The sequence below is a fragment of the Pleurodeles waltl genome, chromosome 1_1, assembly GCF_031143425.1.
Source record: "Pleurodeles waltl isolate 20211129_DDA chromosome 1_1, aPleWal1.hap1.20221129, whole genome shotgun sequence".
NCBI classification, from domain to species: domain Eukaryota; kingdom Metazoa; phylum Chordata; class Amphibia; order Caudata; family Salamandridae; genus Pleurodeles; species Pleurodeles waltl.
This window is the reverse complement of record NC_090436.1, coordinates 397,097,099-397,118,660: the sequence shown is the minus strand read 5'-3', so window position 1 is coordinate 397,118,660 and position 21,562 is coordinate 397,097,099. Positions and strand designations below refer to the sequence as shown.

At 47.0% G+C, this 21,562-nt stretch overlaps 1 protein-coding gene across 2 annotated transcripts in view; it reads right to left on the bottom strand.

Moving 5' to 3' along the window:
• The window catches only part of WDR41 (WD repeat domain 41), a 404,073-nt gene that overhangs the window by 272,464 nt on the left and 110,047 nt on the right, over positions 1–21,562 (bottom strand). For both annotated transcript variants that reach the window (XM_069223450.1, XM_069223458.1), the window contains exon 3: positions 3,745–3,793. In XM_069223450.1, the coding sequence (XP_069079551.1) occupies positions 3,745–3,793 (49 nt within the window). The remainder of the gene's footprint in view (positions 1–3,744; positions 3,794–21,562) is intronic.

Here is a 21,562-nt window from a genome sequence, read left to right as displayed (position 1 = left end):
TAATGTATAAAAAGTGTCCTAGGGAAAGAGCAGGGGCTCTCATTGGGAGGTCTTTCTGGGGAGTCATTTTAAGAGCACATACGTGAGAGAATTGATTGGGCATTTGGGCAACTCATTCCATTTGTTTTTAGTCATTGTACTCTGCTGCAGAATAATTTTCTGACTACGCTAGGGAGGAGAGCTGGATAGACTGGTGCAATATGGTATGATAACTGAGGCTCATTGAGCTGACAGACATGGTAAACTGTGTTCGCGATGGAAAATTAAATACTTTTTAAATGTTTTACCTGAATGTGCTCAGACTGCTTGAGACAACAAGATTAAACTGTCACTGTGTTATTCCTGTGAGGGAACTTCTGCTGAACTGACTAAGGCGAGTAGAGTAGAGACAGATTCAGGAGACACTTCATGCAGTTGTTTTGTGTTGGATCTGGCCCTTTTTACAGGTTCATCCCCAAAGTTTTTGCCTTCCTCCTCCTATTTTTTCTGACCCTTTTTTCTGACTTTAGGAGTCAGGGCACTTTACCAAAGCTGATCAGTGCTAAAGTGCATGTGCTCTCCCTTCTAAACTTGGTATGATTGGCTTACATCTGATTGGCCCATTTAATTTACTTGTAAGTCCCTTGTACATTGGTTTCCCTATACCAAGGGCCTGTAAGTTAAATGCTACCAGTGGGCCTGCGGCGCAGCTTGCGCCACCCACAGAAGTAGCCTTTCAAACCTGTCTCAGGCCTACTAGTGCAGTGCCTGCATGCTCAGTTTACTGCCACAGAGACCTGGCATTAAAGTTTACTTGCCAGGCCTGGAACTCCCCTTTTACTACAAATAAGTCACCCATAATGTAGGCCCTAGCTAACCCTTTGGGCAGGGTGCTATGTATGTAAAAGGCAGGACATGTGCCTAGTTGTGTGGCCTGTCCTGGTAGTGACAAACAGCCTATTTGGTTTCTCACTGTTGTGAGTGCTGACTTTCTCATAGGATTGCATTGGAAATGCACTACCTTATGTTTGGGTGCTATTGTCTGATATATGAGGGGTAGCGTAAGCATGTTTGGTATGGTTGTAATGGTATTGAGAAATGCTGCTTTCTGATGTAGGTGGATGATTTTTATTACCATTATAGAAATGCCACATCTAGAAAGCGAGCATTTCTCTGTGCTTAGGACTCTGGTGTTTTGCAGCTTGACTTCAATCCACGTCTTGGTCAGAGTGACAGCTGGGCTTGTGCATACTTTCAGACAGCCTGTACACAGGGAGGGTGGAGGTATCACAGAGGTGCATCTGCATACTGAATGGTCTTCCTGGGCTGTGAGAAGGAGAGGCGGGGCACACCTGCATTTGTAAAGGCTGCGCCCAGGCCTCACACAAAGGGCTCGTTTACCCCCCACTGATGTCTGGCACCTGTGCTGGAGGAGAAAGGGGACACTCCTAGAACCAGATAGGACTGGCTGGAACCTCTTCTCCCTCCTTTGTAATAGTTTGAGTATAGGTACAGGGAATCTTCGCCCATGTTTGAGAGCACTTTTGGAACTGGGATCGAACCTTTGTCAGAAGGACTGCTGGACGGCACCAAAGCACTCATCTGGACTGCTCTGCTGTTTTTTGCCCTGCCTGCCAGCTGCTCCTTGACTTGACTTCCCCTGGGCACTGCTGGACTGCCAGGCGGAACCACCCCTACCTGCCTTTAGGGTGTTGACCTCTTCTGCCTGAGACCTGCCGGCCCCTGTGTGCCGGTGTTCCCCCAGGAAACCCAGTATGTGACAGGTACTGGTTTGGCTCCCGGTTGTACTATCTGTAGCGTGCAAGAGGTGCTTCCCTCAACCTGGAACTAGCATGTGGCTAGCGCTGTTCTCACCCCCCCATAGCGGCTCCAACTCCTTGTGGTGAGCGTGGCACCTGCTCCTGCCGCTGTTGGAATCCCCCCTCAGTGGGACCCCCTCCACCAGGGAAAGACTGAAGTCCACCTTGTCTTTCCTTTGCCGGCTCGGAGAGATTGAGCACGGCATGACAGGCTACTTGCAGCCTGCAGCGTGTAACTCTGCGATTGTTGAGAGGCCACATTAATTGCAGAGGGCGTTGCTGGGGAAATGAGAGAGCCGCCAGCCCCTCGGTGGCAGCGTGCTGAAGGTGCAGAGAGGTGCTGTCCAGTAGCACCCCCTCCCCGGGCTGCCGAGGAGCAGCAATGTCACCCCATTGAGGAACCCCCTAGTGGAGCCCCACCTCTGCAGTGGGCAGAGTGAACCCCTCATCTCTTGGCCTGCGCAGGATCAGAAGGACTGAGCGTGGTGGGCCCGACAGCTTCTTGGGGTGGTGCGCACTGGAGATCTCGCCCCTGGCGGCCACGCAATCCATCCTGAGGGGAACTTCGACCCTCGTTGCCACGGCCGTGCAGGGTCACCTTCCCCCCCGTGGGAGCACCAGGGCTCTTGTGTCCCAGGTGGCCGACTGCTGCCTGGCACCTTCCTCCTATGACACATGCCCTATGGAGAGGTTTCCTTTTATGGGCACTCATCAGAATATTTTATAGTACAGGTATTTGTTTCCTTTCTGTGCCTGCCGCATAAGGCTTTATTTGACTGGTGCCATAAGGGGATGTTTTCATGCTATGTGCATCCATGTTGGTAATACTGACTACTTGCCATGTGGGGAATGTTTTATTCAAGATGGTGTCTTGGTATCTCTGATAGGTTTATGATAACATGTGCTTCTTGGTGGGTATGACGACCTGTCTACAACTTGTGTTGCAGAATAGCCAGTAATTTTTATGTTTACTTGGCAACTGCTTATCTTTGCAGTCTACCAATAACCTGTGTAATGTTCTGACAATTGCTTGTGTAGCAGGGTATTACTGATACATGTTGTGTTTGGTTTAATGATGTTTTCTGCAATTTAGTTTATTTTTATATACCTTGTGGTTGCGTTTCCTTTGTGGTGTATTTATTGTTTCACGTGTGTTGTGCAATCACTTTACACATTGCCTCCGGGTTAGGCCTGACTGCTCGTGACAAGCTACCAAGGGCGTGAGCAGGGGTTATCCTAGGTGTGTAACCCCCTCGCCCGACTAGAGTGGGTGGGTTCTGCCTGGCTTAGGTGCATACCCTAACCAATCAGAAACCCCATTTCTAACACTTTGTATATTTCATTGACTAATAAATGTATTACTTTACTTTAAATAAATACTTTAAAACTATTCTATCTCTCATTCATGACTGTAATAAAATTTGATAATGATTAACTAAGGTTTATGTTGCAGTTTATTATTATACCTACAGATAGCAAAGATCTATCTAGGGCCCAAGGAGAAAAGAGTAAGTGGTAGTAGAAAAGGAATATGAGATTTTGTGAAACCATCGATTTGGTTGAACCCATCAGTATATTGACAATAACCACAATGGTTTATGTTCTCCAAGAGCTATAGCATTTCATCGGTCCGCTATCCTTCAATTTTACCTGTTGACTTTGCTTTAGTATGAGGGACGCACTTGAAGGAGGAAGCAGCTGTGTGGCAAACACTAGGGCCATCTAAGCGTGGCGGCAAATATGAAGTAATTATATAAATTACTTATTCAACAACAACATATTATTCAACAACAGACTTCATTTTTGATTGGGAGATCAAAAACTGTGCCTGTGGATGTTAAAAAAGCCATTTGCAACATCATCTTTAACAACTTTATGCATTTCTATGTTTTAGATTCAGGAGACATTAGACAACATGCAGCAACAAAAAGAAAATATGGCTTACCTGAACATCCCATACAAAGGCAATGCCATCATCTCCAGCTGACGCAAACCTGGAAAAACCAAAGACAATCTGTTTTAATATACAGAAATGTGGCCATCAAAAAACAGGACCAATGAGTCACAATCATGCAAAACGTAGGCAAGTGGAACATTCAATAATGAATGCACTTAACCTTCCAAAACAAATGTTTTGCACTCCAGAACTGTGCCATATACATTCTAGGGAGATTGCTGAGCTGGCAAGTTGCTTATTCTCAAGTGCTGTTTCTCTTGAACACTGAACAACCCGCACTGCTACATCAAGGAACCGGTTTGAGTGTTCTAGGCTATTCTCAGCACTATGCGAGGGTCTAAATTCTGATGCATCACACACTCCCTTACAGTCCAAGTCAGGAAGCAAATGCTGAAAGGTCTAACAGAATATTCTTTACAAGTTAAAATAGGCGGCTTGGACCATCATAGGCCATGTTCCTAAAAAGACCGACAGATATGTATATTAGGTCTACCTAAATTTAGCATTTTAAATGTTTTAGTATACCATATTCTGAAAACCTGATTATATTTCATCATTCCAACATTAGAAATGAAGATAAGGGTTAGCATCCTCAAAATCTATCTGGGCTTTACCATTCAAATATTAGAATTGAAAATACTTTTTCAGGGACATCACCAGACTGCCAGCACTTACAGTTTGGCAAGTCTACATAACACTAAGGAGATGGAAAATCGATCCCAGAGATTACTAAGATTTTATCAATTTACACCACATCTGCACGTACATTCCACAGAGGCACAGCTATGCTTCACACAACTTACATGTGCACTCATTCAGCCTCTCTAAACACTATCAACAGTGATGTACACATTCCCAGCAGGTGTTTTCAAGCCTACAGCAGGGTCTGTATGTCTGAAGCCCGACTCTGAACATCCCCAGCATTGCTTGGTGCAGTCTCACCTACTCACCCTGGAAGCACAGTTTCACTCATCAATCAAACACTTACTCTATGAACACATATATCATACACTCATGAATTCTGCATGCTCTCATTCACTTACATAAGACACTCTTTAGACCCTATGCACAATCCTCAGTCCCACACTGCTGAGCTCTGCTAACCCACATATTATGTAGTCTTACAAACCTTTGCTACTCAGCAGCTCTAGCTTCTGTTGCTTTTTTCCAGGTATTTATTTCCAGTTCCTAATTTTTAAGTCCTGCTTGACAACACAGCCATTGCCCTATCTATTGTTACAATTCCTTAGAATATATTAAGTGGGTTTTGGCTCCACCCAGATACGAATTACAAGCTCACCACATGCTACCGGCTGTTTGTGTATCATCGCACCTCCTAAGGAGGTGTTTGGATTGTAAAATATGAGGGCGTGTGTGAAGTCTCAATCACCGTAGATGCATTTTATATAGTAAACAACCTTTTCGGTTTTGTTTTGTTCAATGCAGCAGTCTTTTTTTTTTTCATTAAAGTTTACGGGCCTAATTTAGATATTGACCGATGGGTTACTCCGTCACAACGGTGCAAAATGCAAACCAGACCTAAAGGCTTTGCTAATATTTGTTTTGAAGATTACTCATCTTTAGAACATTATTTTAACTAGATATCACTTCTTGATCCAACTGTAATACTTTAAATATGTTTGATTTTATTTGAAAAGAACATCCCTACATCTGGAAGGTGTGGCACAAACGTCTCCATGCTGATTAGAAGGGAGATGATAAAGTAAAAGTTACTTACATGTAAAAGAGACACTTATGCTGGATTTATAATTTTGCTGCAGATTCCTCACTTTAAGTATATCTTGCAGGCCTCAGAATAATCTGGAAAACGCTCTTTCCCAGCAGTAGGCCTCCAGCACCAGTGGATAGTGGCATGCAGTTTCATCCGCAACTTCACCCACAAGTCATTACAACACTGGTGTATAATAGGCACCAACATGCACACTGACATCAGTTACATAAACGTTTTTCACATTTCTACAAATTTACAGACAGGGACCAAGAAAGTATCAACAACAGCACACAACATATTTACATACAAAGGAATCTTATTATATATGGTACAGACTCATCCGGGAAGCAGGAAGGCAGGTGAGGAATCTGCAAGAAGACTATGGGGGTCATTCTAAGTCTGGCGGGCGGCGGAGGCCGCCCGCCAGACTTCCCCCACCAAAATACCGCTCCGCGGTCGAAAGACCGCTGAGGGTATTTTGGGATTTGCCCTGGGCTGGCGGGCGACTGCCAAAAGGCCGCCCGCCAGCCCAGGGCAAATCAACCTTCCCACGAGGACGCCGGCTCAGAATTGAGCCGGCGGAGTGGGAAGGTGCGACGGGTGCAGTGGCACCCGTCGCGTATTTCAGTGTCTGCAAAGCAGACACTGAAATACAGAGTGGGGCCCTCTTACGGGGGCCCCTGCAGTGCCCATGCCATTGGCATGGGCACTGCAGGGGCCCCCAGGGGCCCCGCGGCACCCCCTACCGCCATCCTGTTCCTGGCGGGAGACCCGCCAGGAACAGGATGGCGGTAGGGGGTGTCAGAATCCCCATGGCGGCGGAGCGCGCTCCGCCGCCATGGAGGATTCTCAAGGGCAGCGGAAAACCGGCGGGAGACCGCCGGTTTTCCAAAAATGACCGCGGCCAAACCGCCGCAGTCAGAATGCCCTGCGGGGCACCGCCGGCCTGTCGGCGGGTCAGAATCAGGGCCAATGTATCTGTCAGAAATGTTGCTACTGAAGGTAAGTAAGTTTAACTTCTGATGGATATATTTTCCTGCACATTCCTCCTCATTTAAAGAATGATTCCCAAAGCAATACCAACAAAGAGGTGAGAATAAGTGATGACAGCTGACCAAGAAAATCATGCATTACTGCCCTGACAAAGTATTCATTGCTGAATGCTTGAGCTATGAAGAAGTAATATTTATATTTAGCAAAGGTATGCAGAGATAACCACCTAGCAGCTCAGGAGATATTAGCAACAGGAACACTTCTGGTAAGAACTGTGGAATCAGCCATGTCCCTAGTGGAGTGGGCACAAAGGCCCTTCAGAGGATCTCTGTTGGCTAATGCATAACAGATATTTTGACATGAAAAAGAGTGAAGTGGTATGTTTGGCCATCTTGTAATTTTTGGCTCAGACAAAGTCAACAAAGAGCTGGTCATCCACTACGTCATTTTGAGCACTAGGAGACTGCATGCCTGGGGGCCATATTAAGTAAGCGCTCACCCTCCTTGCTAGGATGAGACCAGAAGGATAGGAAGTTGAAAGACTGGGTCATATTATATATCAAAACAACCTTCGGCAACAAGGCAGGCAGGGGAGGGGGACAAACTTGCTAAGTAGAAACTATGAACAGGATGACAAACTGGGAAAGCTGGAATTAAGTTCTCTCATTCTACAAGCTGAACTGATTGTTACCAACAACACTGCCTTCAAGGTAAAAAGCTGAACAGGACAACTAAGTTCAGGCTCAAAAAGGGGATGATATCAATAAAGTCCAATCAGAGTTCGAATCCCACTGAGGAACAATAAACAAGATGGTAAGAAACTTTTAAAATAAACCGATCAGACGAAAGGAAACTTAAACAATGATGGCAAAGCAAAGGAATTCATAAAACCCAGCAGGGCAGCCAGATGACATTTGACTGTAACCACTTTCAGCCCCTACTGTGCAAGAGACAGAACAAAACATTAGAAATACATGTTTTAACGAGATCCACACCTTCTGACTCACGTTACTGTACCAATTTGTTCCAGCAACTCACATAAATGGATCTTGTAGCATGTTTTCTGGTAGTCAAAATTACATCGTACCCATGAACAGCATGCTGATGCCACCTAGTCAGTGAACTGCTCTGCCACCTGTAGCTCCACGGCAAGTAAGCCCTTCTGTTCTTCTGAACTCTGACCTCTGTCAAGAGTTCAAGGCCTTCCTCTACCCGCAGGCTTCTGCCTGCGCCTCATCCCTCATATCTAGTGAGAGAGTTCTGCTCTTCTACTGGGCTGCCCTCTGCCTCTTTTCTCCTTTTTTCCTCTTTTGCCCCTGTTCCAATCTTTGTGTGCTTTTCCTTCCATGTTCTGTTCCCTTTGTCTTTCGCTATCTGCATTTTTCACTCTCTCCTCTCTGTTTTTCTTTTCTCACTCTGCTCTCTCTCTCACTCCCCCCTGCCACTGTTGCCCCTGCGGCCCCAGTCCTCTCTCGCGCTCTATCCCCGCAGCCCTGTCCCCTTTCTCACGCTGTTTTCTGCTTCCGCCTCCCAGCTGTCCTCTCCTCCCTCCTTAATGGCGGCTGCGCGCAGTGGGCGCGTCTAAGGCAAGCCCGTCTGTGCCCGTCCGCGACCAGTGCCAGGACTCCTGGTCCGGACACCCTCCGTCTCTACACAGTAGATTAACTCATCGCACTCAACCCAGGGCGCAACAACAACTGCAAGAAAGCAGCTCCAGGCAACACACACAGTCCATTCAGCTGCCTCCGCTGCCGTCAAACCTGCATCACCACCAAGACCCGGGACCCAGCACAACCCACCTGCAACAACTCACTGAACCCGAAACCCCTGAAGTCCACCCTCCTAAACATCCGCTCCCTCCATAAACATGCCACCGAAATCTGGGACCTCTTTGACAGCAACACCCCGGATGTCGTATTCCTCACCAAGACCTGGACCAACAACACATCAGGCCCAGACATCGCCATCGCCATCCCCCAGGGGTACAAGATCGCCCGGAAAGATTGTCCCAGCTGCCCTTGAGGGGTGGGTGCGGGGAAATCGCCATCGTCCAGAGGTCCAAACTCCACCTGAACGCACACTATGAAGACTCCAAAGAAGCCACTAACCTGATGGAACACCTCCATTTCAAGCTACACACCAGCCCAACATCCACCATCAGGGGAACCGTCATCTACTGCCCTTCCGGACCCTGCACACCTTTCGCCGACTCCATCACGGACTTCATCTCTGCACAAGCCATTGCAGCCACCAACTACACCCTGCTGGGAGTCCTCAACTTCCACCTCGAGAAACCACAAGACCCCAACACCGCATCCCTCCTAGACAATCTCCACAACATAGGACTTCGACAGACCGTGACAGAGCCAACACACTCGGCAGGACACACCCTCGATCCCAACTTCACTACAGGAACCGCCGCTACTTTCAGCCACACCACGGAACTCCCATGGACATATCACTGATGCATCCACTTCACCCTAAACTCACCCACCATCACCAGACCCCAGCCATCACACAGAAACTGGACAAGAATAACCGACGATCAGCTCACCGTCACCCTCTCCATTGTGGCACCCACCATCGCACGCAACGAGGACCCAAACACCGCAGCACGCACCTTCCACAAATGGATCACCGACTGCGCCAACACCATAGCCCCCCTCAAAAAGGGCAACAACACCACGCAAAGAGAGCCAGCTGGTTCACCCCTAAACTCCGGGACTCAAGACGCACCTGTCACCACATTGAGAAAATCTGGGGAAACACTAAATCCCCAGAAGCCCACAGCAACTTCAAAGCTGCCACCACTGCACAGCACCAACTCAACAGAAACACCAGAAAAAAGGCTATCCAAGACAGGATCTCCTCACAAGCACACAACAGCAAGGAACTCTTCATCATCATCAAGGTGTTTGCCCAACCCAACAATGAGACAACGGACATCCCACCCTCACAGGACCTATGCGACAGACTCAACACCTACTTACACCACAAAATCAAGAGCATCTACGACAGTTTCAACAAGGACAACCCACGTGCCGAACTCCCCCCCACGTCCAACCACCAACACCAACAAACCCACAGTCTCCACCTGGACACTCCTCTCCACCAAAGATACATTGAAAACCATGAAGTCCATCCACTCCGGGGCCCCCAAGGACCCATGACCCCATCACGTCTTCAACAGAGCTACAGACACCATCACCCCCAACCTCTGCCTCACCATCAACTGCTCACTAGCTGCTCACCTTCACCGCGACTGTAAACACGCAGAGATCGACCCACTCCTCAAGAAACCATCTACTGACCCCACCGACCTAAAAAACTTCAGGCCCATCTCCCTGCTTCCATTTCCTGCAAAAATCATAAAAAAAGCAGTCAACAGCCAACACAAAACGTTTTTAGAAAACCACAACGTCCTCGACATCTGCCAATCCGGATTCAGACAAAGGAGAGACGGCGGCACTCATCCCACTTGACCTCTCAGCAGCGTTCAACACAGTATCCCATCACACCCTGATAAGAAGACTCCATGAAGCCGGCATTAGAGACAAGGCCCTCGACTGGATTCAATCCTTCCTCTCCGGCACAACGCAACAAGTGAGACTCGCCCCATTCCTCACAGAACCCACCCCCCACCACCTGCAGAGAGCCCCAAGGATCCTCCCACAGCCCCATGCTGTTTGACGTCTACATGGCCCAGCTAGCCACCATTGTCAGAAGCTACGGAATAAACATCATCTCCTACGCAGACGACACCCAACTCATCATTCTCCAACGAACCAGACAAGGCCAGACACAACTTTCATGAAAGCAGTTGCCAATTGGATGAGAGATTGCTGCCTTCAACTCAACACAAACAAGACTGAGGTACTCAACATGGGCCCCTAACCCAATGCATGGAGCGACTCCTGGTGGCCACCCACCCTCGGAAGCCCACCCAACCCCGCCAGCCATGTGCCTGCAACCTCTGAATCATCCTGGACCCCGACATCAGCATGAACCATCAGATCAACGCAGTCACCTCCCACCTGCTTCCGCACCCTCTGCCTCCTATGCAAGACCTTCAAATGGATCCCCCTCAAGCATAGAAAGACAGTCACCCACGCCCTCATCGCCAGCAAACTGGACTACAGCAACGCACTCTACGCTGTAATCAACAAAAAACTCACCCGCAAATTGCAAAACATCCAGAAAGCCGCCGCCAGATTGATCCTCGACCTACCCTGTCACTGACACATCTCACAACACCTACGCACACTGCACTGGCTCCCTATTGAGAAATAAATCACTTTCAAAATCCTCACCTACGCACACAAAGCACTCTACAACACTGGACCTGCCTACCTTAACCAGCAACTCAACTTCCACGTATCCCACAGGACCCTACGCTCAGCCCAGTTCTCTCTCGCAGAAGTACCCCACATCAGAAAAATCAGAACAGGAGGACGCTCCTTCTCCTACCTCGCCGCCACCACCTTGAACACCCTACCCGTCCACATCGGACAAACAACCTCCCTCCCCAACTTCACGAAGGAACTTAAGACAAGGTTTTTTTTTAATCCACCTCCGGTACACGCTACACCATGCTACACCTCGCCCCCGACGCCTTGAGACCCTAAAGGGTGAGTAGCTGAGCTCTATTAACTCTGATTGATTGATTGACTGAGCATTAAACCAAGACTGTTCATTATTAGCACCATCAAACCAGCATATAATCAGCACTGTGAGGTCAGGTTAGACACAAACATCAATAAGAGGATAGGCAAACATGACCTGAACAGTCAAAGAGAACTGTGAGATCTGCATCTGTTCGGAAACAGCAGACCAGCTCTATGAGACCTGTATGTAAATAAAGCTATGGGGGTCTAGACACAAACACAGGCCTGGACCTAGACAGTAGAAAGACAAACTACTGTCTAATTCCAACAAATAAACAGCACAGTTGGATATGTAGATGACACAAACAGTATGCTGCATGACCCGTAGATGAGCAATGTTGAGTATGAAGTCTGCACATAAACAGCACTGCAAATTTCACAAGTAAACATCACAGAGAGCCATGTACTCAAACAGTCTCATGGGGTCCGCAGATAAATAATCCTATGAGGCCTACCCATAAGGAGGACTGGGAAGCCTATTGTGAGGTCTGTACATAAGAAGCACCATGAGGCTAAACATCATTGTCAGTCACACAGAGCAACAGCACAACGAGGTCTGTACATAAAGTACATGGTGATGCATGCATATTATAAGCATTGTGAGGCCAATCTAAATATTGGCAGAATCTCCACTGTATCTGGAGCTTTAAATGTTTTCCAGGTCAGAGATGAATAGCTCATATAAACAACTTACTAATCTTTGGTAACACTCTTTCTGTGACTCTACCTAAAAATAGATCCCAAATTAACAAATGGTCAAAAGAAACCGTGTTTGGATACAGTAATGTCCTCTTCACAAGTGGTCAAGCATACTATAGACCAGTAACATAGATCATCAGTCCAATTGATTCGCCAGACGTTATTTTTGTGTACTGGAAAAACAGCCACTTTATTCTCCAAATGTAATTTCCGTGTACTGGTAAAACAGCCAACAGCCAACACGTGTTTAGTCCTATGAGAGAATCATCTCAAAAACTTCCTCAGGGCTGTAAAAAATGCAATTATGACCAGTATTAAATACAAAAACCCTATGTTATGTATATAAGATTATAACATATTGGTAAGTCATTAGCCGAACTTCAAAAACCATGCCAAAGTGATTTTGTAATAATAATCAGCAGAAAATCCTAGATTTTTATCTGTGCCTTCCTACAATTCATTATAAAATAAAACAAAACTGCACACACAAACACACAAAGAAGAAAACAGAATTGCACGCTGAGTTCACTGTTAAAACTATGCATAACCAGCACTGTGAGCTTATATATAAAAGACACTATGAAGCCACGCTACAAGTAAGCTAGCCGACAGGATGGCTTGGAGAGTTAAATGCGCATTGCTGAAAAATTTGGCGAGGTGCAGATAACATGTCATTCAGGCAAAGTCCACTCAGCCTTGCAAACTTCTGCAAATTGTAAACTGAGCATCAATTGTCACTTAAAGGCTTAGAGATGGAACATGTGCTCTATTGAGCGAAATAGTCAACAAGTATTGGCAAAGCCAACAGGTTTCACCTAAGCAAGATTTATTGGTGTTGTCAATGATTTGTTAAAGATTTTACAGAGCAGCACAGGCTGCTGTGCAACATAGCTCAAAGTAAATAAAAACAAAGTGCTATGCGGTGGCCAGCATTGAACGCACCATAGCGCTTTGTTTTTATTTACTTTAAGCCATGTTGCACAGCAGCCTAAACTACTGTGCAACATCTTTAAAAAACATTAACAAAGCCAAATAGCTCTGTATGAGCTATTTGGCTTTATTAATGTTTTTTACGGATCACTTAACCGCTTTGGTGCGGGCGTCGGCCACTGGCCGACGCCCACACACCCTCCCTGGTGCGGGTCACGACCAGTGGCCGACACCAGGAAGGGCATTAATAAATCCTCGGGTGCATCGCACCCGAGGATTTATTTTTATTTTTTTTACTTCCCTGGGGAGACACGGAAGCTACCGTGTCTCCCCCCGGCCCCCTACCCCCACCCGCCCCTTGCGGCCGCTTCCTGCTTTGATGGGGAAAACGGCCTTTTACACGTTCGGGAAGGCCTCGTAAGAAAGGGGAGAGTCTCCCCTTTCTTACGAGGCCTTCCTGAAAGTGTTTCCTGGCCCCCGGTCGCAGCTGTGCTGCGATCGGGGGCCAGGAAACACTTTCAGGTTTCCTGGCCCCCCCCGATCACAGCTGTGCTGCGATCGGGGGGGCCAGGAAACACTTTGAAAAGGCCTCGTAAGAAAGGGGAGACTCTCTGTGCTGCGACCGGGGGCCAGAAACAGTTTCAGAAGGCCTCGTAAGAAAGGGGAGAGTCTCCCCTTTCTTACGAGGCCTTCTGAAATGGTTTCCTGGCCCCCGATCGCAGCACAGCTGCGATCGGGGGCCAGGAAACCCCACTAGACACCAGGGATTTCACTTTTGGGGGGCGGCCCCCCCGGAAAACGGGCCGCCCCCCCCGGCATAATTTTTTTTTGAAAAAAAAGGTAGGGGCCCCCTGGGGGGGGGCGCGATCGCGCCCCCCCCAGGGGATTTTTTTTCTCCCAAAAAAAAAAAATAAAAAACAAAAAATGAAATGACAGGGGGTCGCCAGTGGGCAGGGTGACCCCCTGTGGGGGCAATTTTTTTTTTAGATGTTGTAGGGTTTCCCTGGGGGCCATTTTGGCCCCCAAGGAAACCATACAACAACTAAAAAAAAATATATGTATATATCTATATATATCTATGTAGATAGATATATCTAGGTACATGGATATATCTATAGATATATCTATGTAGATGTTCACTGTTCAAAAAGCCAGGTTTTGAGGCCCTTCCTGAAAAGAAGTAGGTTTTGGGTCTTGCGAAGGTGGGTTGTGAGTGCGTTCCAGGTTTTGGGTGCAAGGTAGGAGAAGGATCTGCCCCCGGTGGTGGTGTGTTTGATGGGGGGGACAGAGGCGAGAGAGAGGTCAGCTGAGCGGACGTTTCGTGTGGGGGTGTGGAAGTTGACTCTCGTTGAGGTAGGCAGGGCCTGTGTTGTGGAGTGATTTGTGTGCGAGGATGAGGATCTTGAAGGTGATCCTTTTGTCAATGGGGAGCCAGTGGAGGGATTTGAGGTGTGGAGAGATGTGTTCGTGTCGGCGGAGGTCGAGGATGAGTCGTGCTGCTGAGTTCTGGATGCGTGTAGTTTGCGCTTGAGTTTTAGAGTGGTGCCGGCGTAGAGGGCGTTTCCGTAATCAAGCCTGCTGCTGATGAGTGCGTGAGTGACAGTTTTTCTGGTCTCTGTGGGGATCCATTTGAATGTTTTTCAGTATACGGAGTTTGTTGAAGCATGAGGAGGTAAGAGCGTTGATTTGTTGGGTCATCGAGAGGGAGGAGTCTAGGATGATGCTGAGGTTGCGTGCGTGCGTGGTTGGCGGGGGTGGGTGCAGGGCCTAGCGTGGTGGGACACCATGGGGGGTCCCAGGTGTTTTTGTGTGGGCCAAAGAGGATTATTTCGGTTTTGCTTGAGTTGAGTTTCAGGTGGTTGGCTGTCATATATATATCACTTTTGTCAATATGTGTGTGGTTTCCCTGGGTGGAAAAGGGTCCGACTTGTCTAGTGGCAGTTTTAGTGCCATAAAGAAGCGCAGAAGGTTTATATGCCTACTGCAAAGAGCACATCTGTATTTTATGTAAATAGCTGAGTACATTAGTAAAGTCTATGGAGAGATGAAGGGCACTTTTGCTGGGTGGTAATGAGGGAATCCGAGGAGGAGGGAGTGGGAGCACCAATAATGATTGTTGGACTGGGCGCAGGAGGTGCTAAAGACTGTGACGAATGGTATGTGACAAGGTGTTTTTTGAGTGTCTTGAAAGTACGTGCTGATTGAGGGAAGAAGCGCAGGTAAGGTGGCCTCTACTGTTGCACGTATCTCACACACACCATCGATTTTGTGACTGTCTACGTAGGCTAGTGTTTTAGAGCGACAGTTTAGCCAATAGCAGAGATGGCATCTTGATGGATGACTGCTGCCTGCACTCGGGTTATAGAGGACCGCTCTGACATAGGATCAGAGACTGAGACATCAGATACTGAGACAGCATCTGAGGGATAGGATAATGGCGCAGACTCTGGGAGTGATTTTTCAGTCAGAGGAGTCCCATTCGAAAACTCCTCTTCCAGTACATTATGAGGAAGGTGATGAGGACAGTCCTGCTGTCCCTTCGCAAGCTGTTCATGCAACTGGGTAATAGTGGGTTAGGCCAACCCAGAGAGCAGGTGAATGCGGCGGCAAGCAGAGAGAGAGTGCTCTCCTGGGAGCTCACCAATTTAGTTCAGCCCCAAATTCCACCACCCAAATCATATTGTGGAGACATCAAAATTGTCTATGGCAAAACAAACTGGTTTTGTAAGGCAGGCACCTGTGTTTTTGGTCCTGGATTCGGCGGCCATATAGAGAAACACACTAAACCCAAACATTTCTGGAAACTAGACATTCGGGGGAGTCCACAGAGGTGTGACTTGTGTGGATTCCCCAAAGTTTTCTTACCCAGAATACCCTGCAAAGCTGAAATGTTGAAAAAAACCTCTATTTTTCTCGCATTTCTGTCACACAAACTACAGGAATATGCTGGGATCCACAACATTCCTACCACCCAGTGACTCCTCACCTGTCCTGATAAAAACACTACCCCACTTGAGTGCCTACATCTAGTGCCTGTGTCAGGAATGGATCACCCCAGGGTCAACAGCTGCCTCACGTAAGGACCAACATTGACCGTTGTGTGATCTATTCCTGTCGCAGGCACCAGGCCTAACCACACAAGTGAGGTATCATATTTATCGGGAGACTTGGGGGAACGCTGGGTGGAAGGAAATTTGTGGCTCCTCTCAGATTCCAGAACTTTCTGTCACAGAAATGTGAGGAAAACGTGTTATTTTAGCCACATTTTGAGGTTTGCAAAGGATTCTGGGTAACAGAACCTGTTCCGAGCCCCACAAGTCACCTCATCTTGGATTCCCCTGGGTTTCTAGTTTTCAAAAATGTGCTGGTTTGCTAGGTTTCCCCAGGTGCCGGCTGAGCTAGAGGCCAAAATCCACAGGTAGGCACTGTTTTCTATGAAAAAATGTGATGTGTCCACGTTCTGTTTTGGGGCATTTCCTGTCGCGGGCGCTAGGCCTACCCACACAAGTGAGGTATCATTTTTATCGGGAGACTTGGGGGAACGCCGGGTGGAAGGAAATTTGTGGCTCCTCTCAGATTCCAGAACTTTCTGTCACCGAAATGTGAGGAAAACTTGTTTTTTTAGCCACTTTTTGAGGTTTGCAAAGGATTCTGGGTAACAGAACCTGGTCCGAGCCCCGCAAGTCACCCCTCCTTGGATTCCCCTAGGTCTCTAGTTTTCAGAAATGCACAGGTTTGGTAGGTTTCCCTAGGTGCCGGCTGAGCTAGAGGCCAAAATCTACAGGTAGGCACTTCTCAAAAAACACCTCTGTTTTCTTCCAAAAATTTGGATGTGTCCACGTTGCGCTTTGGGGCGTTTCCTGTCGCAGGCGCTAGGCCTACCCACACAAGTGAAGTATCATTTTTATCGGGAGACTTGGGGGAACGCCGGGTGGAAGGAAATTTGTGGCTCCTCTCAGATTCCAGAACTTTCTGTCACCGAAATGTGAGGAAAACTTGTTTTTTTAGCCACTTTTTGAGGTTTGCAAAGGATTCTGGGTAACAGAACCTGGTCCGAGCCCCGCAAGTCACCCCTCCTTGGATTCCCCTAGGTCTCTAGTTTTCAGAAATGCACAGGTTTGGTAGGTTTCCCTAGGTGCCGGCTGAGCTAGAGGCCAAAATCTACAGGTAGGCACTTCTCAAAAAACACCTCTGTTTTCTTCCAAAAATTTGGATGTGTCCACGTTGCGCTTTGGGGCGTTTCCTGTCGCAGGCGCTAGGCCTACCCACACAAGTGAAGTATCATTTTTATCGGGAGACTTGGGGGAACGCCGGGTGGAAGGAAATTTGTGGCTCCTCTCAGATTCCAGAACTTTCTGTCACCGAAATGTGAGGAAAACTTGTTTTTTTAGCCACTTTTTGAGGTTTGCAAAGGATTCTGGGTAACAGAACCTGGTCCGAGCCCCGCAAGTCACCCCTCCTTGGATTCCCCCAGGTCTCTAATTTTCAGAAATGCACAGGTTTGGTAGGTTTCCATATGTGCCGGCTGAGCTAGAGGCCAAAATCTACAGGTAGGCACTTTGGAAAAAACAGCTGTGTTTTCTATAAAAAAAATAGGATGTGTCCATGTTGTGTTTTGGGGCATTTCCTGCCGCGGGCACTAGGCCTACCCACACAAGTGAGGTATCATTTTTATCGGGAGACTTGGGGGAACATAGAATAGCAAAACAAGTGTTATTGCCCCTTATCTTTCTCTACATTTTTTCCTTCCAAATATAAGAGAGTGTGTAAAAAAGACGTCTATTTGAGAAATGCCCTGCAATTCACTTGCTAGTATGGGCACCTCGGAATTCAGCGATGTGCAAATAACCACTGCTCCTCAAAACCTTATCTTGATCCCATTTTGGAAATGCAAAGGTTTTCTTGATACCTCTTTTTCACTCTTCATATTTCAGCAAATGAATTGCTGTATACCCAGTATAGAATGAAAACCAACTGCAGGGTGCAGCTCATTTATTGGCTCTGGGTACCTAGGGTTCTTGAGGAACCTACAAGCCCTTTATATCCCCGCAACCAGAAGAGTCCAGCAGACAAAACGGTATATTGCTTTCAGAAATCTGACATCGCAGGAAAAAGTTACAGAGTAAAACATAAAGAAAAATGGCTGTTGTTTTTAGCTCAATTTCAATATTTTTTTATTTCAGCTGTTATTTTCTGTAGGAAAACCTTGTAGGATCTACACAAATGACCCCTTGCTGAATTCAGAATTTTGTCTAGTTTTCAGAAATGTTTAGCATTCCGGGATCCAGCATTGGTTTCACACCCATTCCTGTCACTAACTGGAAGGAGGCTGAAAGCACCAAATATAGTAGAAATGGGGTATGTCCCAGTAAAATGCCAAATTTGTGTTGAAAAATTTGGTTTTCTGATTCAAGTCTGCCCGGTCCTGAAAGGTGGGAAGATAGTGATTTCAGCACCAGAAACCCTTTGTTGATGGCATTTTCAGGGAAAAAACCACAAGCCTTCTTCGGCAGCCCTTTTTTCCCATTTTTTTGGAAAAAACAAAATTTTCACTGTATTTTGGCTATTTTCTTGGTCTCCTCCAGGGGAAACCACCAACTCTGGGTACCATTAGAATCCCTAGGATGTTGGAAAAAAAGGACGCAAATTTGGCGTGGTTAGCTTATGTGGACAAAAAGTTATGAAGCCCTAAGCGCGAACTACCCCAAATAGCCAAAAAAGGGCTCAGCACTGGGGGGGAAAAGGCCCAGCAGCTAAGGGGTTAAAATAAATAAAAACAAAGTGCTACAGCACGACCAGAGCTTCCCATCATAGCACTTTTTGTTCTGAAATGGGGGGATGCGAGAGGGGGGTGGGAGGGATGGCAACAACAAAGTGGGAGGGTGTGTGTGGGACAGGGAAAACAACAAGGACAGGAGAAGTGATTGGATGGAAAGGAGAAAAGGGCCTGCAAACAACTGCATTCTTAAGGAGTGCCTTATTAAAAATACAAAAAGGACCTGTGCAAACAGAGGCCAGTGGAAGTACACTGGCCGCAGAGTCAGGAAACTGTACTTCCTCCGAACTCCATGGATGACCAGGTGACAGAAGAACTAAAAAGAAAGTGGAAGCAACTAGACAGCCTGACCAATGAGAAGCAAGGAAACGAAAGCAACGTGGGAGCCAAGCAATGGTAAGTGCTGGTAATTAATGTGCGGGCTCTAAGCCTATTTTTAAGCATGCGCACTGTAGGCGAAACCTAAAAACAACTGATACTAAAAGACCACTGAGCACTGCACACACACACTATGAGGCCTGTGTTTGGAAAACACAGTAATAACATAGGATTCAAAAACATAATGAGAACCAAACATTACTAGAACTGTGAGGCCTGCATATTAACAACCTGATGAGGCCTATTCACAAACTGCACTGGGAACCTGCAAGCAAATAGCAGTGTTAGGCTAACACATGGAAACCAATATAAAAGCAATTAATTCCATGTCATGCATAAATGGTTCATCCGTCCCAAGCTGCTTATTTCTCAACAGGTCAGTAAAAGTGGTAATAGTACCTACAATTCTTCCAGCTTTAACACATTACAACATCCCCGCTGGGCCGGCGGGGATGTCGGCCGTAACACTGCAGCCGGCTCCTAATGGACGGGGAGCGCTTTTCACTGTCTGCTGAGAAGACAGTGAAAAGCAGGGTGGGGCTGTTCCTGAGGGCCCCTGCACTGCCCATGCCAAGTGCATGGGCAGTGCAGGGGACCCCAGGGGCCCCGCATCTCCCCTTCCCGACAGCCTTTCCATGGCGGTCTCTACCGCCATGGAAAGGCTGGCGGGAAGGGGAGTCATTATCCCCAGGGCAGCGCTGCCCTGGCGGATTATAACCGCCGGGACAACGATGGCAGAAAACCGCCGGTCCTGGCGGTGTGACCGCCGCAGTCAAAATATGGCAAATTGTACCACCAGCCTGTTGGGGGTACGATCGCCAAAACAACCCTGGCGGTCTCTGACCGCCAGGGTTGTAATGAGGGCCTATATCCTTTGTCGAGTTGGGGTAGTGCTGTCATCATTAGAAATGTTTATCTTATCTTGGATTCTGAGTATGAGATGCCTCGCCCATTGGATTGCATGGTTGGGTTGATGCAAGTCCATGCATATACATACATGACAGGCAGACATCATCTCCGTACTGAAAGAATTGGTGACAACCATGTTGTGTGCCCTGACACTGGCTCTATGATGTTTGAATATTCAGAAGGAGGCTGTAACTGAGTTTCAAAGGAATACCTCTTAAGTGCTGGGCAAGAGCTTTGACTTTGCCACCAATATAGATACATATTTGTTCTTCAGCTCACCAAGCCAGAAAAAGAAAGCTGGATACAATTTAGTTATATCCCGGCATTAAGTGCACCTGAGGAAGCCATCTTTACTGCAGTTCAAAACCTCAAAAAGCACCCCCTTTCTCTGTCAAAATGGCTATTCCATAATCACTCTTTGGATGGCTCACCATAGAACAGTGCGGTACGTAAACAGTTCTTCCAAAGTAGTAGCATGTGTGAGCTATGGGCACAGACTTTGACAATGGTGGGCTAGAGAGAAATGCTATTGGGTAACTTGGAAAAGTTGGGTAAAAAATTGGATATTATACTAATAAGCATAATTAAGTTTTGAACAGTATTTTTGTTTATATCAACAATAAACACACTGCTATATTTTACCTTTTTATGGTCTGTAATACCAGCCGCATATATTGCGCCAGCTGTATGTTTTTGGCATGATGATGTAAGGTTACTGCGAGCCTCGCAAATCGGTTAGTTTTTAGGGTCGAGCCTGTGTAGCATGTGCTTGCACATGCGTATCGCTTGCGAGACGCTGTAGTAGTTAGTAGCCCATGTCACGTCAGTGTCTTTCATTGGTTCGTGGGCTTGCCTTTAAAAATCTGTTTGCTTTCATTAGTGGAAGGCATGCATACGTCATGCCTTTTCCGGAGGTTAGCCCTCCTCGAGCGCAGCGACCAAGTACTGAAAACATACAAGGCTCGCTGTTTTCCATCCAGTTTGTGGACTAATTTTTCTCTTTTTTCGCAGCGCAATCTCACTTGTTTAGCAGCGTTTTTTTCCATTTAATGAGGCAAGAAAAGTCCGGTTCGGAGTTTACAACTGCTAACAGCTCTAACTCAGAGAAATGCGAGACCCGTTGCATTGCAAATGCTTGTTTTAATAAAGCAATCGAAGTAAGGCGAGCACTGTGCTGGAGTAAAGGAGCAATAGACTTACCGCTTGCCCTCGGTGTGCGGGTACTCTACAATTTTGACGACGATCCTGTTTCCTTCTGCTTTCCCAAAATGGGTGGAGGACGTTTTATTGAACAAAGATAGGTTTCTGTTGAGTGCCTTGTTTCACACCATGTGGCAACTCCCTGTGGAGAAGATCTGTCTTCTCTATCGGGCGGGGAGTTTGACTCATTCTGCATCACCAACACTCGTTAGTTAATGTCACTAAAGCTGGAGTTCTTGTATTTTTATAAGGTCTATTCACTCGTTGATAAAAGCTCGATTTGCTCTGCAAGAACAACAGCTCACGCTCTGGTCATTACTCTGACATTTGCTCTGCATCAGGAATACAGTTTACATGAGTACTCTTTCTATTTCTAAGGAACCTCCAAACATAACTAAAAGTAACTTCTGATTGCACTGTAATCTGCACACATTTAGATCCAATCGAAGCTGCAGAACCTATCACAACTACAGTGATCTGCATACATCAAACTTGGCAGATTGTATTGGAATTTTCATTACTGTA